The sequence below is a fragment of the Sturnira hondurensis genome, unplaced genomic scaffold, assembly GCF_014824575.4.
Source record: "Sturnira hondurensis isolate 20B ecotype Veracruz unplaced genomic scaffold, ASM1482457v3 Scaffold0008723, whole genome shotgun sequence".
Taxonomy (NCBI): domain Eukaryota; kingdom Metazoa; phylum Chordata; class Mammalia; order Chiroptera; family Phyllostomidae; genus Sturnira; species Sturnira hondurensis.
This window is the reverse complement of record NW_028081354.1, coordinates 5,533,231-5,560,552: the sequence shown is the minus strand read 5'-3', so window position 1 is coordinate 5,560,552 and position 27,322 is coordinate 5,533,231. Positions and strand designations below refer to the sequence as shown.

At 36.8% G+C, this 27,322-nt stretch overlaps 1 protein-coding gene across 23 annotated transcripts in view; it reads left to right on the top strand.

Moving 5' to 3' along the window:
• PBRM1 (polybromo 1) overlaps positions 1–27,322 on the top strand; it is a 124,914-nt gene that overhangs the window by 24,444 nt on the left and 73,148 nt on the right. For all 23 annotated transcript variants that reach the window (XM_037055731.1, XM_037055730.1, XM_037055733.1 and 20 more), the window contains 10 exons: positions 1,223–1,366; positions 4,401–4,517; positions 8,570–8,638; positions 11,743–11,841; positions 15,996–16,078; positions 16,796–16,891; positions 17,762–17,853; positions 19,460–19,673; positions 23,277–23,418; positions 26,626–26,723. In XM_037055731.1, the coding sequence (XP_036911626.1) occupies positions 1,223–1,366; positions 4,401–4,517; positions 8,570–8,638; positions 11,743–11,841; positions 15,996–16,078; positions 16,796–16,891; positions 17,762–17,853; positions 19,460–19,673; positions 23,277–23,418; positions 26,626–26,723 (1,154 nt within the window). The remainder of the gene's footprint in view (positions 1–1,222; positions 1,367–4,400; positions 4,518–8,569; positions 8,639–11,742; positions 11,842–15,995; positions 16,079–16,795; positions 16,892–17,761; positions 17,854–19,459; positions 19,674–23,276; positions 23,419–26,625; positions 26,724–27,322) is intronic.

The following is a 27,322-nucleotide window of genomic DNA, read 5'->3' as shown; positions in this document are numbered from 1 at the left end:
TTCCAGTGGTGCTTTCAGGCTCTAATTCCCATCCCTGGGTCCCTAGCCTGCAGGGTCTGTCTCACTGTTTACTCCTTCACTTGGTTTATCTGCACGTGAATGTGTGACCACAGTCAGCCAGCCCCCCTGCGCCCTCACTGGGTCCACCTTTTGCCACCCACGTCTGGGATCTACCAACTGACTCCGCCTCAGCTTCTGGGTCAGGTGGAACCAAATGATCTTTCCAGCCTGACCCTGCTCCACCACTGACTCCGCCCCTGTTACCGGTCTGGCTGAGTGGTTCGTTGTTGTCAGACTTCATACAATTCAATTTTCACTGTTTTGACTGTGTTTTTGTTTCTAAAATTTCACTGTCTTTAAATTTAGTTGTGGGAGGGGGCACAGTGTTTCCACCTACGCCTCCATATTGGCCAGAAGTCCTATACTTTTTTTCATAGTGGCTACATCAGGTCTTATTCTTTAAATTATTTTTCTTAGTAATAATTAGTCTTAATTTAGCAAATTACTTTTCTCCTGCATAAGTCTTTCTGTATAAGATAAGGCATAGATGCCCTGGCTGGTGTAGCTCAGTGGATTGAGCGCGGGCCTGCGAACCAGAGTATCGCAGTTCGATTCCTGGCCAGGGCACATGCCTGGGTTGCAGGCCAGTTCCCAGCAGGGGACACACAAGAGGCAACCATACACTGATATTTCTCTCCCTCTCTCCTTCCCTTCCCCTCTAAAGATGAATAAATAAAAAATCTTAAAAAAATAAAAATAAAATAACATAAAGCATAAATTAATATGATTTTAAAATGCCTTTAAAACATACACATTTCTTTTTTTTTTTTTTATTCTCACCCAAGGGCTTTTTTTTTATTGCTTTTTTAGAGAGAGAGAAAGGGAAAGAGAGAAACATCAATCTGAGACAGAAACATCAATTTGCTGCTCCCTGTACGCAACCAGATTGGGGATGATACGTGCCTGAACTGGGAAGCAAACTTGCTGCAGCCCTTCTTCATTTATGAGACAATGCTCCAACCAACGGAGCCACAATGGTCAGGGCTACACTTAGTTTTTGATAATAAAAGTTGAGGCCCATGTATCTTTTAATCATAGGGAGTTTAAAATTTGTAATAGAGTTTTTGAAGTTGTCTTAGAATGCCAGTATCTGCTGGAATAGGATTTGATTTATAATGAAATAATAGTGATATTTTTACCTCTTGTCTTTGCTAATGTACAGCCAGATTCTCCTGAATATAAAGCTGCTTGCAAACTGTGGGATTTGTATCTTCGAACAAGAAACGAGTTTGTTCAGAAAGGAGAAGCAGATGATGAAGATGATGATGAAGACGGGCAGGACAATCAAGGCACAGTGACTGAAGGAGTAAGTGTGCAGCCAGAACGAGTGATAGAGGGCTGTTGGGATATGGACAAGGCCCCTGAGGTTTCCTCTGAGCTGTTATAGGCTTTCTTTATAGTTGTGTTGGTAACTGGTAGGGAAAGGGGGCATAATATAGCTAAAGAGCCTCATGCAATTACAAGGAATCCTAAGAAATCCTGGACAATGTGTCCCATGCATAGTTGTTTTTATGAATTGCTCTTATGTTAATGCATATATTTTGCTCAGTTTCTTTAAAATTTTATTTTACTTTTTATTATTTTTTAAAGATTTTATTTACCCATTTTTAGAGAGAGGGTAAGGGAGGGAGAGAAACATCAATGTGTGGTTGCCTCTGGAGCGCCCCCTACTAGGGACCTAGCCTGCAACCCAGGCATGTGTCCTGACCAGGAATTGAACCAATGACGCTTTGGTTCGCAGGCCATCAGTCAATCCACTGAGCTACAACAGCCAGGGTTAGCCTGCTCGGTTTTAAAGAGAGTGTCCATATCTTTAAGGACAGATTCAGTGTTCCTAGGCTGATCTTCCATGTAAGTGTAGGCTGTGTTGTGATTAAAAGTTGGAGAGTCAGTGGAATCACATTAGGTAGGCATTTCTATTTTCATAGGTTAGACTGAGTGCTGTTCTTAGAGTGTGCCGATTGTGTTCCTGCCTCTGGAATTTTCCAGTTGCTCTTCTGCTTAGAATGTGTTTCCTTTCACTCTTGCTGTCAGTGGCTCTTTTTCATTATACTAATATCACTTAGTGTCAGCCAGGAGAGGACTTTCTGGACCACTCTATCTAAATTGTTTGCTTCCCAATCCTCCAAAAGAAGGTCTGTCTTTCATGTTCTATGATCTTCACTCTGTTCTATGATCTTCAGTCTTTACCACTGTATAACTTGGTAAAATAACCTGTTTATTACGGTAGATTGCATGTTTACTTTCTGTCTTCCTCCATGTAGAGTTATAGTTCACAAAAGATATCATCTTCAGCTATTCCTGGCATCTAGACTGTGCCTAGATAAATTTTGATAAATTTTTGAAGAATAAACACACATGCTTGAAAAGAGAAAAAAGAGTAATAAAAGGTATTATATCTCTTGTCTGCAGCTAAATAGTAAGATCCCCAAAACAGAGCATTTGCTCAGAGCATTTTCAGGAAAGAAAATTCAACACAGAAAGAGGTGGTGGGTGAATTTCTCAAAACAAAACATAAGCTATTTAATGTTAGCATTTATTTTTGGATTTCTCTCAAAATCTAGCTCCCAGGGAACTTATCAGTTTCTTTCTAGAAATTAAATGATTGGAATCAGATAGAAGGCAATTAACTAAGTATTCCCTGAAATTTTATTTTCTGATATTAATGTAGGAGCAGCAACTTAACCCATGCTTTCTTGGGCAGAACATTCCTTTCCTGTAGGGAGCTCAGGCTTATTATAGACCTCCAGAGTTCTGTCAAAAATGAAAATGCCTAAACCTAGGAATTGCCCGTGTTTCTTTTAGTAGGAAATTGGAACGATTTTACACATATATATTTATACTTCCCAAGCTTCTTTCTAGCCTTAAGGTTCTCAAGAAGAAAAGGAATTTTCAAGTTTCTCATTTTTAAATTAAGAATGATGTCCTTGGAGTTTTCCCAATTGTGTAAACAGATTGTATGACCTCATTTATATGCCCTGCCCCCTTTGTTACCTGCAACACAAAGTAACTGGTACAACTGGGAGGAGAGGAATCTTGGCTACAGAATATACCTCTCCTCTTTTTGAAGCTAACTCTGTGGTACCATGTTTAGCCAGGAAGTAAATGACTAAAACATGGCTATTTTAGTCTGCCTTCATCAGTGTTATGTTGGTTCTCTGAGCTTATGTGTTTGAGGACTCTCAACTAATCACATGTCTTGTATGTTAAATATTTACTGTGTGTCTTTTTTTGCCATACACTGTGGTAGGCCTAAGAGATTTGTTAAACCCCTCTCTGTGGCGTTAGTGTTGGACCTTACTATTGAGACTATACTAAATAAAAAGAACTTCTGTTGAATTAAGACAAAAATAGTCATGCTTTTATGATTTAATACCTTAATCTTTATTTTATATGCACAAAACATGGTTTGGACTTGAAGTACTATTTAATATAAATTGACTGAGTCATCCCATTGCTAACTGCAGAAACTGGGCAGGTTCTCTTTTGGGTATATACTTTCCCATGTTGACTAAGGGAGGAATAAGGCAGTCATCTGAAGAACCAGTGATGTACATCAGTTGACTTAATCTCCATTCAGTTTTCTTTTTTTAATTTACTTTTTAGACAGAGGGGAAGGGAGGGAGAAAGAGAGGGAGAGAAACATCAGTGTGTGGCTGCCTCCCGTGCACTCACATTGGGGAACCTGGCCTGTAATCAGGCATGCGCCCGACTAGGAATCGAACCAGCAACCCCTTGATTCGCAGGCCAGTGCTCAGCCCACTGAGCCACACCAGCAGGACTCCATTCAGTTTTGATATAACTTTAATTCTGTTGTTAGGTCTGGCAGAGCACCATATGGTGAAAAGTATGTTGTTCCCACTTTACATATGTAGTTTACTCTACCAGAATATGAAGACTTTAGTAGATGTGAACAACACATACAGAAATGACTGGGTATCATGGGGCATGTTTTTCTCTCTCAGTTGCTCTGACTCTAAAAGGGTATGCATTTCTAATTATTTATACATATGGCACTTGAACTTCACTGTTACAATGTTTACTATGGATTAGTTTAGTATAAGCGACCTGGTCCAAAGGATTTAATTACTGAAATTACATAAGGAACCTCATTAGTTTCATATATGCCATTCTGAGAGTATAATCACCACATTCAGCATCCGAGCATTTCTGTGGTATTCTTAATACTTCTATTTAAAATAAGTACTGTTTAGAAGTTGCTCTTTTAAGTTGGCTTTCAAATTTTAGAAACTATTTAATATCAGCATTTATTTTTGGATTGCTGTCACAAAAGTATTTATTACTCCTCTCTCTTCTTCCTTTCAATTCCCTCTTCCCAGTCTTCTCCAAGTTACTTGAAGGAGATCCTGGAGCAGCTTCTTGAAGCCATAGTTGTAGCCACAAATCCATCAGGACATCTCATTAGTGAACTTTTTCAGAAACTGCCTTCTAAAGTGGTAAGTGATACAATTAAAGACAGTTGAATTAGTGTGGTATTGCTTTTTTATTTTAAGTACTTCAAACATTTTATTCTTAGTAAATACAGTACAATTAATGGGAGGCTTTGGAAGTAGCTGAGAGATCCTCCATGTGTTCCCAGCAGCACACGCATGGGACTATTTTACTTAGTCCAGAGCATTATAGGTTTTGAAAAGATTTTGAGTTTTTGTTTTTTGATTGGTAATTCTTTTTGTTTGTTTTTATTGTCATGAAATATATATAACATAATGTTACCATTTAACCATTTTAAGTGTACAGTTCAGTGGTATTAGGTTCCTACATATTATTGTGCAGCCATTACCACCATCCGTCTTAAGAACTTTTCACCTTCCTAAACCATAATACTGTACCCATTAAAATATAACTCTGTTTCCCCCTCTCCTGCCAACCTTTGCAACCAATGTTTTGTTTTCTCTCTATGAATTTGAATAAGTACCTGATATAAGAGGAATCGTACAGTATTTATCCTTTTGTGTCTGGCTTATTTCACTTAGTGTAATGTTTCCAGGGTTCCTCCATGTTGTAGCATGTGTCAGAATTTCGTTCCTTTATAAGGTTGAATATAAGGCTGAATAATACTACATTGTGTGTACATTGTATATACAGTTTTTTTAGAACCACATTTTGTTTATCCATCTATTGATGGACTTTTGGGTTGTCTAAGGTGGGTATTTCTAAATGATAAAATAAACACCTAAACTAAACCTTTTATTTATGAGACAAGAAACATGCCTTTGCTCAGGAGACAGAATGAGAAGAAGATAAATAAAGTCTTCCTCTCTTGGTTCTCCTTGATTGTCTAGTGGTGGAGAAGAGAGAGAGACCTAGTAGGCACATTTCTACCCCAAAGAGGAAGAATTTTTCTAGACAGGTAAGACCCATTTAAAAGTGTTAGGGTCCCTTGTGGCTTTATACCCAAGAGGTAATTAACATATGAGCCTATGGAATTACAAAAAAACCTCACTTTTAAAAGTACTCCACTATAGTGCTCATTTACTTTTGTGTGTACCTCCCTACCCAGGACCTGAATTTCTTTCTGGGCTTTTTGTTTCTTTTTTTGTTTGTTTGTTTGTGTGGTTTTTTTGTTTTGTTTTTTTTATCTTTAAAGGGGAAGGGAAGGAGAGAGGGAGAGAAACATCAATGTATGGTTGCCTCTCATGTGCCCCATATTGGGAACTGGCCTGCAACCCAGGCATGTGCCCTGACTGGGAATTGAACCATCAACCCTTTGCTTCACAGGCCCATGCTCAATCCACTGAGCTACACCACATAGGCTAAATTTCTTAAAGACAAGGACAGTGCTGTGTTTTCTTTTGTGTCCCTCCCATGTAGTTGGAAACCAGCATGCCATAAATGTGTGAGAAGTGCTTGTTGACTGACAAGTGACATGCAGTTTTCCCCACTAGTCGTCAACAAGACTTGCTATAAAGGTATGTCATGAGTAGTTATAGGACAGTTATGACATTAGATACAAACCATATGTAACCACTACTGCCCTAAGTGTGGGTCTGATTAGAAAAATATAATGATTATATTGGACATAAGTTTAAAATTTCAAGAAAAGAGGAAAACTGTAAAATGATTCTTAAAAAAAATTAAAACACAGAATTACCATATGAGCCAGTAGTTCCACTTGGGGTGTATGCCCAAAAGCAGTGAAAACAGGGTTTCAAAGAGGTATTTGAATGCCTGTGTTCATAGCAGTATTATTCACTCTAGCTAAAACATGGAAGAAGGTAAGTGTTCCTCAACATATGACTGGATAAATAAAATGTGGTATACACACACAATGGAGTGTTATTTGGACTTTTAAAGTTTTAAATTAAATTCTGATATGTACTAAAATAAGAAAGATCCCTAAATGCATTATGGTAAGTGAAATAAGGCAGACACAAAAGGACAAATATTGTATGATCCCTCTTAGAGGAGGTATTTAGGGTAGTCAAATTCATAGAGACAGAAAGTAGAACTGCCATTTCCAGAGTCTGGCAGGAGGGGGAAAGTGGAGAGTTATTATTTGATGGGTGTGGATGCTCAGTTTGGGAAGATGAAAAGTTCTGGAGATGGATGATGGTGATGATTGTACCATAACGTGAATGTACTTAATGCCACTGGATGATTAAATGGTAAATCTTATATATTTTACTATAATAAAAAAATTGTGAGAAATGAGTACAATCTTTATTCAAGGTTTATTCTTACTCCACAGGAGGGAATCAGTATTAGTCAAGCCACCAAGGATGATTTGGAGCAATAAAAATAGTACTGGGTTGGCCCAAATGTCCATTTAGTTTTTTCCATAAAATAAAAGACATTTTTCACTTTGATTAATAACTTCATTGATTTGGATATTTTGGGCATGTTGGCTATCTCTCTCATGGTATCACATTGATTGTTCTCAGTTAATGTCTCAATTTGATCACTCTCAATTTCAACTGCTCTACTTGACTGTGGAGCATCATCCAGTGAGAAAACTCCAGCATGAAACTTTGCAGACCACTTTGACACATTCAGTCAGGCACAGCACCTTCTTCATACACTGCACAAGTATCTTTTGTGTTTCAGTTGCAGTTTTACCTTTCTTTAAATAATAAAGCATAATATGCTGAAAATGCTGCTTTTTTTCCACCTTCAATATTAAAATGGCTTCACAAAAATTTACTGATTTTGGTAAGTTTTTAACATGCATGTTGATATGACAGCTATCACAATACAATCTAACAAAATTATTTCAAAGGAAGTTAAAGACAACTAGGCACTACTAGAGCCATGTTACAGAAGAAACAAATGAACTTCTTGGCCAACCCAATAATACCTGGTTGCCCCATTCTGGGAAAGCTTTCTTGGACACCATGCAGCAGCAGATGGTTGGGGAAAGCAGGTTCCCAATGGTCCTCAGGGTGTGTAACAATTTGAAACACAACAAGGAGGGGAGGGCAGTTCTTACCTTTCCTATATTATAAGTTCCTCCAAGCGTGAGAGGTGGGTTGGGAATATGTAGGCCAGCAGCTTGGATTACATTGTATCTAGCTCGGGTGGCTGTGCCATAATTTGTCTTCTACACTTTCTCAGAAGTAGAATATGAAGAGAGTGGACAGGAAAGGGGTTTGATCCGTGCAAAGAAAGGAATAGTAAGGTTAAGGAAATAGAAGGGTAAACTGAGGGATCAGATAAGGTGAAGCATCACTGAGATCATCCCTTCAGCCTGATTGAGTGAAAACTGTGCCCTTTTGCTTTTTTTTTGTCATTATTTGAGCTCCATGATTTGAACAGGTAGAAAGAACCTGGAGAGCACAATCTGACTTCCTCTGACACCTCTCCCACCTGAGGAGACCAGCTTTTCTGGCCAACTTCAATTATTTCTTCCAAGGAACAAAAACTGTAGGAAAGGCTGGGGGAAATGCATGCACTTGAGCCTTCATGAAATTCTTCAAGGATGTTCCTCTGGCATGTTTAACTTTAAGTATTGTGATAAGCTAATAGTTTATAAGAAATAAAAACTTTGTTTCTTAAACACAGTTTCATTTAAAATTTGTAAGTGTTGAGTTAAACATGAAGCTAACAAATCTTGCAACATAACTTCTTAAAGGTCCCTCAGAATTTTATTTGAAAGAAGATATAATAGTATTAGTTATATTGCAAAATTAAGAGAACTTCTAATAAATTCTTCAAAAAGCATTCCTCTACTTCGTTTCTAGGCATAGATATCTTAGGACCTTTAATTTGTGCTGTGTGAATTTAGAATTTTTTTTTAAAACATAAAGTGGTACTGTATTAGTTGTATAATGATAATTACCTAATCAATACTAACTATAAATTCCTACAACATGCTGTTGGGTACTTCCTGAAGCTCGTTAAACTCAAATTCTTTCTGCTTTAAATGTAACAAACAATATGCTGTTACAGCTGTGTCTGTAGTTTTGAATCCCACAAAGCTGCTTAATTGATTAAGATTGTCAATGTCAGTGTGCTTCCTTGTTTTCTCATTAGCTGTTTTTTTGTCTTTCAGCAATATCCAGACTATTATGCAATAATTAAGGAACCTATAGATCTCAAGACCATTGCCCAGAGGATACAGGTATAAAGATGACCATATGTGATTGCAGTGGTTTAGGGTAGATTGGCCTATAGCCTTTCCTAAGGGCTTTTAGAAAACAGAGGAACAGATGTCTCTGTAAGGGGTTATTACATTAACATAATGTAAACAAATAAGAGTGGAGTTACTGATTATAGCTTTGGAGGCAGCAGCATAGCATTCCTTTTGCATGTTTTCTGTAGGGAAGAAAGTAAAGTTTCATCGGCATATTATATCTTGCTCTATTAGGACAATAATTAAAAAACATTGATCATGGACATTTTTAATTGTGAAAAGTATATTGGCATTAAAGGCTTTGTTGCTTATTTTTATCTACTTCCAAATCGTTTTAGGATATCTCAGAATAAAAACTACCTACAACAGATAGTTAGAGTATTAGGTAGGTCAGAGACTCGTTGAGTTCCCCTACCTGTATCTCTAGCAATAACAGGCACCTGGACCTGCTAGGTGCCTGCTCTGTTTTATATGCTTTATATATATTAGTCAATTAGTCTGACAACTCCATGAGGTAGATATTATTCCCATTTCAGAGATGAGAAAACTGAAACACAGAGATGGTAAGTCCCTTGCCTGAGTCATCAGCTAGTAACAAGAAGAGTTAGGATTTGAATTCAGGCAATCTTTCTCCAGAGTCTGTGCTCTTGACCCCTACACTGTTACCTCTCCACAGAGTAGGTGCTCAGTAAATATTAACTGAGCAAATGAAAATGTATGAGAATTAAATTTTGAATGTAAGAGGTTAAGGAAGGTATAGGAAGAATGAGCTAAATTATACCAAAAATCTAGTTTTTAGAGTTTGGTCTGGCATGGACTGTTTTTCTGGCTCTGCTTCTTATTAGCTATGTCAGTTTGGTTTGGCAACCTGCCCGTTTCCTCTGCTGTACACCGAGTTGTAGTATTACTGCTTCACAGAGTTGTGGAAGTTGGTGATAAGGTATGCGAAGCATTCCCAGAGCACCTGTGGGATGTGGCCTTGGTCATTGTGAGTGACTGGTCCTCCTGGAGAATTTTGGGGGGTTCCTGGCAGATACAGCAAAGAAGAAAATATTATGTTGTATAGTCTTACAGAGAATTGAGCCTGAAAGCACAATGGTTTGCCAGGGGGAAGAAACTTCCTTGGCTATAAATTCTAAGAGAGTAGAAAATACTGACAACTGGAAGCATAGAAACATTTACACGACTTATAATACAAATTCCCTAATGTGTCACCAGTTTTTTTCAGGCAACTTAGTAGGTGCTACTAGGAGTGACTTAGTCTCCCAAACCTAAATCTCTGGCATTCGTATCATCTATCTCAGGGGGAGATGTTTTCATAATACTGAAAATCAAATTGAATCTTTAAATACCTCTACCTCAACCCCATTTTTCTCTCTGTGACCTCTCACCTTATCTTGTTCTTTTTCCCTTTTGAAAGCCCCACAGAAGCAGCTCCTTTCACCATCACCCTAACCAAGATCTTTGGCCTTTTATGCCTGAATAATTATAGTGGTCTTTCCTCCCTCTCTAGTGAGGCTCTCTAATCCTTTCCTCATATTGCTTCCTGACCCTAGGTTCCTTCCTGTTATTCCACTACCCAGAGACTTGTCATTAGCTTTCTTTTTTTTGGCAGTGGTTTTCTAATGCCTGCTTATGCAACTCACAGCTCCTTGAACCAGTTCACCAGTAACCAACCAACTCTGCCTACTTTAAACAGAAAGGGAGACCTTAAAAAGGTTATTAGATAGCTCATGGAATCATGGAGAAAGAAGGTGGGAGAGCTATGGGAAATAGAACTCAGGGCCATTGTGGCACAGCTAAGGTCATATACAGTCTCTTTGTGGTGTCATTACTGTTACCACTGTCATTTGCCACTGAGGGCCCTGGACACCCGCTGCTCCACTTCTAGACTCTACTCTTATCCAGGAGTTAGGAATGCATTCCTTCCATTCCCTTGCCGTTATCTTTAGTCCTTCCAGACTCAAGCGTGAATTATTTCCCCTTGCCCTGGCTGCCAGGCTGCTGGCAAAGCTACCATCTGCTCACTTCTACCCTCTTTGTGGAAGGTAGGTCCTTCCTTACTACTAGCTGGGATTTCCTCTAAATGAAAAGGATGCTCAGATGTTGGGTCCTTCATGTCAAATAACCAGTTCCTCTGTTTTTCCTGGCTTTCTGGATTCTGCCTCATTTTTCCTACCCTACCTATACAGCCTATGCTCATGATTCTACCTTTCCCCACCCTCTGACCCTCCTTTATCCTATATTTGGTTTCTTTAGTCCTTCTAGAACATATCTGTTCATTTGTTTCCTTTTCAAGTGTATCTTTTTTGTTTGTTTTTTCAATATTTTATTTTTAGAGAGGGGGAAGGGAGGGAGAAAGAAAGAGGGAAACATACATCTATTAGTTGCCTCTCACATGGCTCCACATGGAGATGCAGCTCACAAACCGTGCATGTGCCCTGACTGGGAATCACACCAGCCATCTCTTAGTTCAGAGGCTGGTGCTCAGTCCACTGAGCCACACCAGCCAGGGCTCAGCCAGAGCTGATGTGCACCTTTTGACTAGAGTGTCTTCTTCCTTTCCTTTCCTTTGTAAATTGAGGCAATTATGAGTCTCCTGGTTTATTTTGGATTGAATAAGCTTTAAGATGTGAGTACTCACAAAATAATAACTTCTGTGCTAGACTGACTTTTTATTTTATTTGAAGTGGTCCGTAAAATTAGAGGAGTTTTACTTCACACTATTAAGTCCACCTTAGTGAATTAATATTAATGAAATACTTAAAACAGTGCTTGGCACCAGAGTAGATACTTTGTGTTTGCTAAGTAAAACAACTTTTACCTTATTTGATTTTCTTAAGAATTGTAAATTGTTCTCACGAAAATAACTTAGCTCTGGCTTTGTTACTTACCTCAAAAATTTGTTTGTAAATGGGCAATATTAATAGATTGTAAAAGAGAAAATGAGTTTTCATGTTGTTCACATGTTCTTTCCAATAAAGCCTTGGAACATGATGATAATTTAAAAATATGTGGAATTATTTCTTTTTAAATGTCACATTGGTCAACTTTCAATAAGAGGAACTTGTGTAATTTGTTGTTTACTATAGAATGGAAGCTACAAGAGTATTCATGCAATGGCCAAAGATATAGATCTCCTAGCAAAAAATGCCAAAACTTATAACGAGCCTGGTTCTCAAGTATTCAAGGTTAGTTTCTTTATTATTGTTGTTTTCATTGATAAGAGTAGATACCTTAATTTTTTTTAAGATTTCATTTATTTTTAGAGGGGAAGGGAAGGCGAGAGGGAGAGAAATATCAACTTATGGTTGCCTCTCATGCGCCCCCTGCTGGGAACTGGCCTGCAACCCAGGCATGTGCCCCGACTGAGAATTGAACCATCGACCCTTTGCTTCACAGGCCCATGCTCAATCCACTGAGCTACACCAGCCAAGGCTAGATACCTTAATTTTTATATAACAACTTCATCGAGATAAAATTTATATACTGTATATTTCAGCCAAAGAATACAATTTAATGGCTTTTAGTATATTCACAGAGTTGTATAGCCATCACCACAAATTAGTGGTCAATCTTCATTTCCCCTCAAACTCCTCAGCCCTAGACAACCACCAATCTACTTTTGTCAATGAAAATTTTATGGTTCTGGACTTTGCATATAAATGGAATCATAATATGTGGTCCTTTGTGACTCGTTTTACTTATCATAAAGTTTTCAAGTTATACATGTTGTAGCATGTGTCAGTACTTCATTCTTTTCATTGTTGAGTAATATTCTATTATATGTATGTGCCATGTTTATTTACCCCATTCATCAGTTGCTAGAGATTTGAGTCATTTCTACTTTTTGGCTATTATAAATAATGCTGCTATGAACATTCATGTATAATGTTTTATGGGGTATATTTTCATTTTTTCATGGTTACATACTTAGAATGGAATTGTTGAGCTACATGGTAACTATAGGAGGAACACTGTTTTCCAAAGCAGCTGCGCCATTTTGCATTCCCACTAGTAATGTGGAAGTGTAATTTCTCCACATCCTCACTAACACTTGTTTTCCATTTTTGTCTTATTTATTATAGCCATCCTTGTGGGTATGAAGTAGTGTCTCATTGTGGGTTTGATTAGCATTTCCCTAACAATTGGTGATGTGGTCTTTTCATGTGCCATTCATATATCTTTGAAAAAATGTCTCCTCTGATCCTTAGCCTTTTTTTAATTGGGCTACCTTTGTTTTTATTATTGAATTGTTAGAATTTTTTAGATAGTATACTGATATATGACATACAAATATTTTCTCCCACTGCATGGATTTTCTTTTCACTTTTATGATAGTGTCCTTTGACACACAAACATTTTTCATTTTGGTAAGTCCAGTTTGTCTTTTTCTTTCTTTGGTTATTTGTGTTTTTAGTGTCCTATGAAGAAATCGTTACCAATGTTGTAATAATTATGTATTACCTAGTTATTGGGGGGAATACTTTGTAAAGTATATGATTGTCTAACCACTATGCTGTACATCTGAAACTAATACAAAATATTATTGAGGGAAAAAAATGAAGTTGGTCTGGGATAAAAAAGAAAAAAAGAAACCATTAGCTCATCCAAGACGGCAAAGATGAACTTCTTTATAGTTTTATTTTTACATTTAATTCTTCAATGAAATTTTAATTAATTTTTGAAACACACGGTAGGAGTTCACATTTATTCGTTTACAGGGGATGTTTGTTCGTCCTTACATCTTATGTTAAAAAGACTATTCTTTCCCCATTGAACTGGTATGGATTTATTTCTGGATTCAGTTCTCTTCCATTCGTGTGTATGTATATCTTTATGCCAGACAAGGGTTGTTTTTGATCAACTTTTTAGTTCAATATTCATTTAGTCCCTGCATCTTTAAACCTCATAAACATAAAAAAGCAATCTGTGTGGTATAATGCACTATGTAAAATGACTATTTCATTGCTTTGCAATTCCCTTATAGTTTTATAGTCTTATAATGAAATTTGTTATTGGTAGAAATTTCTTGAATTAATAATACAAGGTCTGTCCAGAAGGTATCCAGCCATATAATATAAAAAATAGAGATATTTATGGAAGAAGATACAAAGTACAAGAAAAATTGTACCTAGGACAATGATGCTTCAGTCCCTTACAAAGTAGTCACCTTGGGACTTCACACAGTTCTCTTATTTGTCACCAGCTGCCCTATCACATTTCCCTGAATCTCATCCCATCCCCTTTTTGAAAGGGGATATTAGTTTTAGGAAAAGCCAGAAGTCACAGGACACCAAATCTGGGCTATAGGGTGGCAGAGTCATCTGGGTGATTTGACGTTTTGCCAAAAAACTCTGTACACAACATAATGCATGAGCAGATGAGTTGTTGTGATGAAGCTACCAGTCACCAGTTGCCCATAGCTGTGGCCTTCTGAATCATCTAAATCACAGGTGGCAAACACAAGGCCTGAGGCCAAATCCGGCCCTCCACCTTGTTTTATCTGGCTCTGCACCTTGTTTCTACCTGGTGGCTGTGCCAAGCTTTCCCTTAACTACTGCTAGGGAGCAGTTACATTTATACATTCCTAAAGTTACATTTGGCCCTTAGAAGGCAACCGCAAGGCTGATGTGGCCCCTGGTAAAAATGAGGTTGACAGCCCTGATCTAAATAGTTTCTAGAGGAATGTTCAAGCTCAATGCAAAATTTAATGGAGACTTGTTGCTCTACTTGCTTAGGCATTTTGAATGTGACAGCCACACAGTACACATGCTCTCGCAACAGCTACTGCCACCACTGACTAGTACAGTGATGTTATCATTGTTCACTCATGTGCACTCCAGTCCACTCTCCTTGGATGCCAGGTTACAGCGATGTCGTGTGAACTGTTCTCATTATATTAATAGTGGCTGGGCTTTTTCCAGGCAGACCTCATATACTCTCCATTTGATGCAGTACACCTATGGAGATGTTTTTCTCCACTGTTCAAAACAGTTTCTGAACTTGTCAATTTTAATACCTTTAACTGTTTCTGCCATTTTTTTGTTTCACCTATTCCACATTGGCAAAACATTTCCCTTTAAGGACTTTTTTTTTAATCTGGGAAAACAAAAAAGTTCCTTTGGGGTGAGATAGGGTAAATAGGGAGGGTGAGCCGTGGGGGTCTTGCCATTTTTGGTTAAAATCTACTGAACACTCAGGTGGTATTGGCAGATGTGTTCGTAAATCCCCCATCAGGATATGGGCAAAAGCTTTGAAAGAGTCTTCCAAAAAAATTTCACTGAAGCCAAAAGCAGCCTCTCACAACAATGCCAGCTGGTAGGTATACTGCTAAAGATGGGTTCCCAGAACACTGACCTAGCAGGCGAAGCCTGTATTACAATGGGCCGCCCTCCAGAATATAATTCTAGGGTTTTTTGTTTCCCCCCTCTTGTATCATTAGCACAGGGTGCTCAGAAAAATCTTTTGGGAGTATAATATTTAGACTTTCAGAATGTTGATTCAAATACAGTTGCTTTTGATCTTTAATTTTAACATTTATTTTTTCATCTTTTAAGAAACACTGAGTGAGCCCTGGCTTGTGTAGCTCAGTGGATTGAGCTCGGGCCTGTGAACCACAGGATCGCGGTTCGATTCCCAGTCAGGGCACATGCCTGGGTTGCAGGCCAGCTCCCAGCAGGGGACACACTAAAGGCAACCATACATTGATGTTTCTCTCCCTCTCTCCTTCCCCTCTAAAGATAAATAAATAAATAAATAAATAAAAACAAAAAAACAGAAACACTGAGTGAAAACAGGAATGAACTATGAAGTCCTTGTATTCTTAGTCTTTAATAGGACATTTTAGTGTGTAGTACCAATTACTGTTGCAGTTAAGAACTTTGCTTTTTGGTGTGATTGTTTTCCCTAAACTAAATTATAAGAGGAAGAAAACTTTGGGTTTGATATATTAGTAGGCTGTTCATTTAAGCAAGTACATTCATTGTTAGTTTAAATGCATAGTCTTTAATCTTAGAAGTGTATCATTGTTTCAATTTTAAGGCCAGTGTACACGGGTAGTGTTCATTGTATTTTCACCACTGTTTTTCCTTATTCATCACTAGGTTTTTGTCTGTACTTCTTGAGTAATTGTGAAAGAGCTAGGCTTTTTAACTTATATTTAATTATATAGACTTTTTAGAAGCTTATGGAAAGGTTAGAGATTGAAACTTCATGGCTATTGAACAAAATGCTACTCCAAATGGAAGAACTGCCATAGAAAACGTCCAGTGCATGATTGAGAGCATTTAAAACTGTCCTTTTTTCTATACTTTTCATAAGCCAAGTAATTTTGTCTTGACAGGATGCAAATTCTATTAAAAAAATATTTTATATGAAAAAAGCAGAAATTGAACATGAAATGGCTAGGTCAAGCCTTCGAATGAGGTATGTTTAAAAATGTCTAAAATCCTTGTGCTTTTATTATTTGCCAAATTTTCTAGCTAGTGAAATCATTGCAGTGGAAAACAAGAAATAGTCGCATTTCAAGATTATATTCACATTGATAATGTGATTCTGAAGAGAGTATGGATAGCTCTTACCCAGAACCTTCATTGCAACTGAATGGCTTTATTTAAAAGAAACAATTTTTAAGACTTAGCATCACTATATGTTCTTATTGCTTTTTATATTGTATTTATATATAATATGTTACACATAATGTATATGTATATAATACAGGTAGTTTTATGATATTTGTATATAATATGTAATAATATATATTTATATTTACAGTAAGAATGTTTAGCAAGGTGTCAGAAGGTCTAAAAATCTTATCCTGGCTTTTCTTGTGCTTGGGCTATGACTTTGAACAAATCTTACTTCTAGGATTCTGTTTCCTCCTACCTGATATAGAAAGGTTGAGTGGCTACTTTCAAAGCTCTTCTGACCCTGACATTTGCCTTGATGACCATAAGCTCTCTAGTACTAGCTGTGGTCCATTCTCTAAGTTTTGGAGCAAAGCCTGTTGCACAGTAGAGGCTCAGAAGTATTTGAGCCTTTCTATTTACAAAAGAAGAAAATGGTTGTTTCCTTTTCGTTTACCTAGCATTCTGATTTTAGCTGTCAGTTTTCTAAAGTTTTTTTTATCTTATGTCTGTGTAGGACTCCATCAAATTTGACTGCAGCCAGGCTGACAGGTTCCACTCACAGTAAAGGAAACCTTGGTGAAGAGAGAAATCCCACTAGCAAGTATTACCGGTGAGAGAGAATGAATGTGTTTAGTCTGAGAGTTGACCAGTGTTTATGGGATAGGCATACTAGTATTTGCTTGATGGCTATCTTGAAGTAATATTTTGGGCACAGTTGGGTTATTACGAGAATTTGTTATCAAATACCTTATTTAAATACCTCACTTAAAAGGTTGAGGTACTGTCCTGACTGGTAGCTCAGTTGATTAGAGCATCATCCCAATATGCCATGGTTGCTTTTTTGATTCCTGGTCGGGGACCATGCAGGAATCAACTGATGAGTGCATGAATAAGTAGAACAACGAGTCACTGTCTCTGTTTCTCTTTCTCTCTCCCCCACACTCCCCCTCTCCCTCCTCCTCTCTTTTTCTCTCTGCCCCTTCTCCTCTCTAAAATCAATAAAGAAAAAAAGAATCAGGCCTGTAGTAGGCCTGACCTCACCACTTAGAAAATGCTTAAGTGAAGTTGTTTGTTGGGTATGTTTAATATTACCAGTAAAACATGGTAAAATCTAAAAGGTTTTTTGCTCCTAATGGAGTTTGTGTTCATTGTAAAACATGAGCATCTAAAAAGAGAATTAACCAGTAATTATGAATTAATCTTTATTTTTCATAAAATGAGGGAGTAGTGTTGCATTTGTGTTAAAAACAAATTCCAAGTAGCCTACTTTAGGCTTTCTAACACCAGTCCTTTTCTAAGAGAAAAAAAATTGGTAACTGGATAAAATTGATTATGGGGAATATAAAAGTACAATGATAAATTGAGAAGGCAGTTGAATACAAGTTCTTCTTTTTTAGTACTTTGTTATCAGTTCCTATTTCCTATAAACCCAAATTATTATATCTTTCCATGTCTTCTAATTGTATGTTTTTCTTTATAGTAATAAAAGAGCAGTCCAAGGGGGTCGTTTATCAGCAATTACCATGGCACTTCAGTATGGCTCAGAAAGTGAAGAGGATGCTGCTTTAGCTGGTAGGCTTTAGGTTGAGATTATTTTCGTGCTTTCTCAGTGGGTCCTTCTGGTTAATGAAAATTGCAATGACTTTGGTCTGGCTGGGAGTTTGTTGGTTTTTAGAGTACATGCTATTTTGTTATATTTTGACTTTACTCTTTGGTTGGCATAGTATTAAAAGCTTATTGCTTTATTTTGTGTTAAAGTTTGTATTTGAGAAAATAAATACTTCTTCCAAAACAATTGGTTTGACAGCCTTAGCAGATCTTGGTTTCAAACCTCTGATAGTAAGACTAGTGACAACATCAGGGAACCCCAGAAGACATTCACATCATCTTAGATTTTCAGGCTTTTGACTTATAAAAACCTGACTTATAAGCTACAGCTTATGATTTAAAGATAGGTGTAGATTATAATTAGAGCAGCATGGTAAATTATCATTTAAACAAGGGCATTGAACACTAAAAATCCATGTAAAAATACACAGTTTGTTAAATAGCAACCTAAAGAACAGCTATAGAGATATATTTGATTTCACTGTCTGTCTTTCTCTTAAGTGTGATAGAATTTTTAAATTTTACAGTAGGTATATTTTTATATGTAGAGATAAAATTTGTTTCTTGAAATTATATCTTTTCATTTTATAATCAAGTGATACAACAGATTTTTTTCCAGCTGTATGTTATTTTGTACTAAACCTATAGAAATTTCATAATTTACTATAGATAACAGTATGGATTTAATTTTTCTATGCTTAACTACAGAGTTAACTTTTTAATTTAAATTAGGCCTGGTATCAAAAATTTAAAAGAAGTATCTTATTATTACCTTTGTTTTTTGTTGATTATAAAAGTGACATGTTTAGGTTTCCTTCTAACAAGTGGTTACTTTATTAACCTTATAGTAATGTAAGTTGAAGGAAAGCCATACCATTTACAAAATTCCTAAAAAAGTATTTATTGACTTTTTTCTAATAAATAGTACTGTTGTCACAAAAGGGTTATTATTTAGTCACTTTAGCTATTAAGAAAAACAAAGCCACCTAGCTGGGTTACTCAGTTGGTTAGAGTGTTGTCACAATGTGCCAAAGTTTCGGGTTCCGGTCAGGGCACATTCAAAAATCAACCAATGAATGCATAAATAAGTGGAACAACAAATCTATGTTTCTGTCTCCCCCTCCTCTAAAATCAATACATTTTTAAAAAAAGAAAAAGTAGATGCCAATCAATTACCTAATCCAAGGCCACGAAGATTTACACTTACTTTTTTCTTCTAAGAATTTTATAATTTTAGATTTTATTTTTAGTTCTGAGAACTGTGAAAGGCTACCTGTTCTTTTGTTGGCCCAAGGTGTCTGTGAAAAGGCACGTTCAATAAGAGAAATTATTCTGTAACCTTTTAAAAACAATATAACTTTTACTATGTAAGAATCTCTATTTCTTATATAACATTTCTTTAAGTAAACATACAATTATATTAAATGTTACTAACATCATCTTTAGTGACGACTAGAGATTATTCTTTTTAAATAAGTGTTCTCAAACCTGTAGCTTAACCTGGGAGATTGTTAAAGAGCTTTTCACAATATTGTTCTTTTTCTTACAAATTCCTTTTTTGTCTTCCTAGCTGCACGTTATGAAGAAGGAGAGTCAGAAGCAGAGAGCATTACTTCATTTATGGATGTTTCAAATCCTTTATACCAGCTTTATGACACAGTTAGGAGCTGTCGGAATAACCAAGGACAGCTAATAGCAGAACCTTTTTTCCATTTGCCTTCAAAGAAAAAATACCCTGATTATTATCAGCAAATTAAAATGCCCATATCACTACAACAGATCAGGTAAGACAACTTCTACATTACTTGCTATAAATCCATTTCCTTGTGATTGAGCCCGCATATGTATTTTCCTTCCTAAAATGGAAAAGGATATCAAAAGTAAAAGTAAAAATGTTTTAACACATATCTACAGTATGCTCAACTATCATTCCTGTTGTGAAATAGAATTTTTTAAAAAATGATAATTAGTCTTTTTTAAAAGGTTGTGTGTGTGTATGTATGTATGTATGTATTAAAGAGAGGGGGAAGGGAGGGAGAAAGAAAGGGAGAAAAACCGGGTACCAAACCTGCAACCCAGGATGTGACCCAAATGGGAATTGAACTCGTGTCCTTTTGCTTTGCAAGACAATACCCAACCAACTGAGCCAAATCAGTCGAAGTGTGAGATACAAATTTGACTAAACACAAATGATATTCTTTGTACTGCAAAGTGAAGAGGCAAATTGATGAAACGTGTTCCAGTTAGGCATTTTTGTGTCTGATTGTGTATTATAAAAAGTCATCCAGCTCAAAATTTAACTGTTCATTTTCTTATAACTCAACTAAGCACAGAAATTTTTCTATGTCTTTTGTTGATATTTTAATGATAATTATCTGTATTTAAAGTGTATCTATAGTTGGACTCCTCCCCTCTTCCCAGAACAAGTTTAAACTGCTTTTGCAGAATTCATTAGCTGAAACAGTAACTGAAAGGTGGTTCATCTCAGTTTTCCTTTTCTGTTTAGACAATGTTAAAGTGATCATTGGGAATTCAGCCAGACAATACTTAAACTACCATAGTATAATTAAAAATAATAAGAAAGAAACCCTGTCTGGTATGGCTCAGTGCATTGAGCTCTAGCCTGCAAACCAAACCAAACCAGGGTCACCAGTTCAATTCCTAGTCAGGCATATGCCTGGGTTGCAGGCTGAGTTCCCTGGTGTGGGGTGTGCGAGAGGCAACCACACAATGATATTTCTCTCCCTCTCTTTCTCCCTTCCTTACCCTCTGTCTAAAAATAAATAAATAAATAAAATGTTTTTAAAATACCAAAAAATAAGTAATGTTATAAATTATGTTTTGGAACTCCCACATGTGGGTTGGGGGGACAAGGAAGGTAAAAATATCTTAATTGGGCATGATCAGATTAAGCTTGTATTTACATGATGTTTTCATGGCAGGTAACTAACCTTCCAACAGTAAGAATTAAAATTCTTGTATTTGCTGTATTCTAAGAAACAAGGTTGTTTAAACAATGTATGTTTTACAGTTTTCGTTTTGTAACTTCTGTTTTTATCATTTGATCAGTAAGATTTGTGGTGTTTTTATTTATTGCAAATTTCTGAGGTTTTCTACACGAGTAGGATATGAGAAAATCAGCTAATTTGGCCCTCTTAAAATAACAAGGAAATTGAGGCTGTCATTCATAAGAAAAAAATAGCCTAAAAATTTGTCTTTTATACCCCTTCACCTTAGAAAAAATGATAACAGTCTTGTAGGTGTTGAGAGGTTCTTTTTTAAGCGAACCTTTTCTGTCATTTGTATCTTTTCTCCCACTTTTTTTTAAATTCCAAAAGTCTAATTACTTTAGTCTAATTAATTTGTCTGAGAAGACAAATTCTCAGACTGCTCATTCACCTGCCTACAACTTTCTTTCAAGCTAGAATTTTCTAATATAAACCTTACTTTGTCAAGTCAGTAGTCCTGCACCTCTCCCAGTTTTTGAACTTTACTCTGACAGTTAATCCGACACACAGGTAAGGCAGTACGAAGAATAGAAAAGTGGCTGAGGCTTAACTGATAGCACACTAGGGCTACAAAGGGTCATCTTTTAGGATGTCTAATATACCTTTTTTTCCAAGGACATATGCTGGGCTAGTGGTGCCTTACAGGAGCTGGGCTACCTTACATTGTGCTGTATAATGACCAGCAGGCAAATCTAGAACTGTGCTGTCTATAATGGCAGCCACTACTTACATGTGATTGTTGGGCACTTACAATGTGAGTAGTAGAACTAAGGAATTAGATTTTAATTTTTTTTTTCTGTTAAGTGAAGAAGAGACTTCGTTTCTTTTCTTTTTTTAAAGATTTTATTTATTTATTTTTAGAGGGGAAAGGAAGGAGAGAGAGAGAAATATCAATGTATAGTTGCCTCTGGTGTGTCCCCTGCCGGGAACTGGCCTGCAACTCAGGCATGTTCCCTGACTGGGAATCGAACCACAATCTTGTGGTTCGCAGGCCTGCACTCAATCCACTGAGCTACACCAGCCAAGGCTAGATTTTAATTTTTATTTAACTTTGATTTAAATAGACCCATATGGCTAGTGGCTAGTTGTGTTATACCACAAAAAATGATCTTCCTGTACCAGGAAGATTTGTTAGCAGAAAGAAGATAGTTGAGTGTCATCAAAAACAACAAAAATGGAAGAGTGAGCATAAGCTAAACAGTGTGGCTCCATCTTTTATTTCCCATTCTGTTATTCCCTTGACCCACTGTCCTGTGGATCACCCACTGACCCACATCCAGCACATTACCCTTGGAATTGATAGAAATAAGTCTGAGGCTATAATTTAAACTCAGGGTACTAGCTACATAAGCTGGTACTGAGAGCTGAGTTTGTGCTTAGTTGTTTTTTGCTTCAACCCAAAGACATTCTATAACATTCGTATCTCTTTAAGCGTTACATGGAATCTGCATATGACTTTGGTAAATTTTAAGTAAAACTTTACATGCAGAATGGATGATGTCATTCTAAAAGACAAGTTCAGAATTTCTGCATTTATTCTGCGAAGCTATTTCAACATATTGTGGTTCTTAATAATATCTTTGTGACTTTGGTGAATAGTGTGCAAGTGCTTTAATCAAAAGATTTAAAAGTCTAAATTCATATAGAATTAGGGCAGACCAGGACTCTTCACTTGGTACAAAGTGTATAGGGACTTCATGAGAGTTGGTATTAGCAATAACAAGAGTGTCTGAGAGAAATATCAGAATTTTTAATACTTTTAAGTAAAATAATGAAAAACTTCTATTGTAATTAGTTACACATGTTTGTATTGGAAGATTTCTTTCTCTCATTCACCAGCCTTAGACCACTCTTTATTGTCCATATATAATACCACTGGCAGGGTGGGGTTATAAATAGTTTATTCTAAATGCTCCTTCATGGAATTGCCAGTACTCCTTCTTTTCTTTAACTCATGAACTGGAATGGTCACTGATTTTCAAAAATAAGTAGATTGTCATGATCTTCATTAAGGTAGTTTTAACTTCCCGATTTTTGTCTCTTCGTAGGGTTTGCATGTTAGTCACTGACAGGATTTTCCCATTGGGTTTTTGCTAGTATATTTGCTTTGTAATTGACCACCTTAATAGGTCCTCTTACTACGTCTCACAGTATTTTGTTTGTTCTTTTGGATTTTTAGTTAAACTATCATATTTCCTAAATATAACATTACTTTTGCTTTCTCAATTTGTATCTTGAAAATGTCACTTCCAGACCTCTAATCAGTACCACTAATGAAGATACCATATGTTGTTTATCAGGATTTTGGCACTGAACTTTGAGGGAGGATGTTTATCATTTTCAAATGGGAGATTCTAGCCATATGTATGTCTTTCACAGAACAAAGCTAAAGAACCAAGAATATGAAACTTTGGATCATTTGGAGTGTGATCTGAATTTAATGTTTGAAAATGCCAAACGCTATAATGTTCCCAATTCAGCCATATACAAGCGAGTTCTAAAATTGCAGCAAGTCATGCAGGTATGATATCCTGGTTTTGCTAAGTTGTTGTATGTATAACAAATAATTTTACGCATTTTAAGAATATTTTTTAAGATGTATGATTTTCCCCAGCAGGATCACATCATTTATTTCAACCATAAGAACTGCTGAATATTTTTTAGAGTCATCAGGACCATGTAAAGTAGAAATACTTTAGCTTTGAACTGGGTTAGCTTTGTGAGTAGAAGAAGCAGGGCTTTGTCTCCAGAAGTGATTTTAGTGTCCTCAGGAAATTTCCCTTCCATCATAGGTGATAATCTATTATTTAGGTTTTATTTTTTTGATTCTACACTTTATCTCTCTTGAGGTATTATTGGTCCTTGGAAAAGGGCATCTTAAGGCAAAATAATCATTGTACAGTGTCCCTGAGTTTATCAGATCCTTTCCAAGAGCACACCTTGGAGAATATCTGAGGTCACAAGTCACCAAGGGGTTTTTAGACAAAAAGGCATACGATGTGAAATTAAAACTGTGTCTCTTGTCATTTTTGGTAGAGTCTTTCTGGAAAGTGAATCTCAAAAGAAGGAGGCAGCAAAAGCAATTTTAGATAACCCATAAACTCTTCATTTATTATGGTCAACATTATGATCAGTGCTGTGTATTTCAAGTATTTCCTTTTCAGTACTTTATATGTATTCCCGAAGTCTGCTGTGGTGTGCTTTCAGCTGTGTTTGGCAGAGGTCTTTAAAAATTCATGTGTTCAAAAGTAGATCTACGTTCACCTCTCATATTAAACTTTCTTTTAGCCACACTATTTCTTAAGAAGTCAAGGATAACAAACACCATCTTTGAGTTAGCTTTACTGAAATTAAATATGGCCACCAAAGCAGGATGCCCCTGCCACTTAACTTCCCTCAGTGTTTTTAACAAGTTGGTGCTCTTTGTAGTATTTAATTCAGTTTGGCTAGTGTTGATTCCTCAGTTCTCTGGATCTATTTTTTAAAAATACATTTCATTGATTATTGTATTACAGTTGTCCCACTTTTTCCCGCTTTGTCCCCCTCCACCTGGTATCCCCCTTCGCTCCAGAAATCCCCCCCTTAGTTCATGTCCATGGGTTGTACATACAAGTTTTTCTGCTTCTCCATTTTCTATACTACTCTTAACATCCCCTGGTCTATCTTGTACCTATGAATTACGGCATACTTTTTAATCCCTGCGCCTTCTCCCCTATTCTCCCCTTCCCCCTTCCAGCTGATAACCCTCCAAATGATCTCCATACCTATGATTCTGTTCCTTTTCTGGTTGTTTGCATAGTTATTGTTTTTTGTCATTGATGTTGTTGTTTAAGATTCAGTTGTTAATAGTTGTGAAATTTTTTGCCTTTTTACTGTTCATAGTTTTGATCTTTTTCTTAGGTAAGTCCCTTTGACATTTCATGTAGTAAGGGTTTAGTGATGATGAGCTCTTTTAACTTGACCTTATCTGGAAAGCACTTTATCTGCCCTTTCACTCTAAATGACAGCTTTGCTGGGTCGAGTGATCTAGGTCGTAGGTCCTTGCCTTTTATCACTTTGAATACTTCTTGCCATTCCCTTCTTACAAGCAAAGTTCTTTCAAGAAATTAGCTGATAGTCTTATGGGTACTCCTTTGTAAGTAACTTTCGGCTTTTGCTACTTTTAAAATTTATCTTTTACCTTTGGCATTTTAATTATGATTTGTCTTGGTGTGTTCCTTTTTGGGTCCAACTTGTTTGTAACTCTCTGTGTTTCCTGGACTTGTATATCTTTTTCCTTTGTCAAATTAGGGACGTTTTCTTTCATTATTTTTTCAAATAAGTTTTTGATTTCTTGGTCTTACTCTTCTCCTTCTGGCATCCCTGTGATTCAGATGTTGGCACATTTGGAGATGTCCCAGAGTCTTATTCTGTCCTCTTTTATTTGAATTCTTGTTTCTTCTTTCTGTTCTGGTTGAATGTTCATTTCTTCCTTATGTTCCATAACTTTGATTTGAATCCTGACTTCCTTCCCTTCACTGTTCATTTTCTGTAGATTTTTCTTTATTTCACTTAGTGTAACTTTCAATTCTATCTTTGTGTTGTTGCCATACTCAATGAGTTCTTTGAGCAGCCTGATCACCATTATTTTGAACTCTGCATCTGGCAGGTTGGCTATCTACATTTTATTTGGTTCTTTTTCTAGAGTTTTGTTCTGTTCTTTCATTTGGGCAATATTTCTTTGTCTCCTCACTTTGGCAGCCTCCCTGTGTTTATTTCTGTATATTAGGTAGAGCTGTTCTGACTCACTATAAAAGGCATCTCTAAATTGTGTGGGGCAGGGCCTTAGGTAGTCACCAGGGTGGGGCCGCCAGCTTCACTACTTTGTGGCTCTTTGTGAGGGGAAGGCTCATAGAGGGGACTCTGCCGCTGCCTGACTTCTGGGATTTTGCTCAGCACTTGCCCCATTTCCAGTCTCTTCACTTACTCCCTTGTATGTGACTGATGACATTTTAGCTATTGCCCTGGTGTTGAATCCCAGACTGGGTGGGTTGTGTATGTTTTAAGACAGTGCGGGTTCTTAAAGTGAAATTCTCTGAAAATCGGGCAGTTTCTTTTGCCGCTCCAACTACCACTGATTTTTGCAGCCAGAAATTATGGGGATTTACTCTCAGGCACCGGACTTCTGGGCTGTACAGTCTGGCCTGGGGCTGGAATTACTGCCTACCAAGGTATCTATCCCTCCTGATTTTTATCCACCCAAGGTATCCTTCCTGATTTTTATCCATCACACATGTATGTGGGACCACCCATGTCCATTCCCCTGCCTCTCCACACCACACTGTGTCTCCTTGCCTCTCTGCCCCATTTCCACCCCTCCTACCTATCTGGATGAATGTGGCATCTTTAAATCCTTGCTTGTCAGACTTTGATTTTCTGACAGTTCTGGGTGTTATTTGTTTTGGTATTTAATTGTGGTTCCTTTTTATAGTTGCACCAGGAGGCAAAGCATGTCTTCCTATGCCTCCATCTTGACTGCAAGTGGATCTGGTGTTTTAACGTACTTTTTTGTCATGCAGGCTTTTGTTAAATTGTGTCATTTAAAATGTTTAATGGCTTTAATTTTTGTACATCCTACATGTTGTTGTATCTCTCTGTGGGAATCTGATATGTCTACCTCTTTAATATTCATATATTCTAGGAGTACTCAGAAAAGTGAACTTGACTCCCAGGATCTGCTCTGTTTTAGGCAAAGAAGAAGGAGCTTGCCAGGAGAGATGACATTGAGGATGGAGACAGCATGATTTCTTCAGCCACCTCTGATACTGGTAGTGCCAAAAGAAAAAGGTATGTGCTCTTCTCATAGCTGGAGGTCATCTTCTCGGTTTTTCTTTATTTGTTTTAAGTAAGTACAAAAAATGTTTTTTAATATACCAAGTATGAATTCTTTTATAAGCTTCAAATATTTGATAACATGCCTTTTAGAATTTATTTGTAAACTGCATTAATACTTCTTCATGCAAGTACAATACTGCTTTTGGAAGATATAGTTAAAAATGACAACTACTTACATAGGTTGGCAAAACATGTTCTTTTTTGTTGTCCAAGTTATTTTGTTTTAATAGTGCTACTTATATTTAATTTAGGTAATTTTTCATGGTGAATTACAAAAAATTTAGTACTCTTACTGCAGTGAAATAAGTCATTAATCTTACCCTTTGGTTTTTGCTTGTTAATCTGATCCTTATTTGCCATTTTAAGGATGTCAGATTCTAAAATACCAAGTCATAACTTCTTGTAGTTCATAAAATGTTAAGGTAGATATTTTGGTTTCTTTGCTTTCTAACCTTTCCCTCAACTTCCCTAACCCTTTCTTCCTCTGATGAGTTTTATGGAAGGGGACTTTACTGTGAGATTTTGAAGCTGGACTTCTACAGAGAATCATG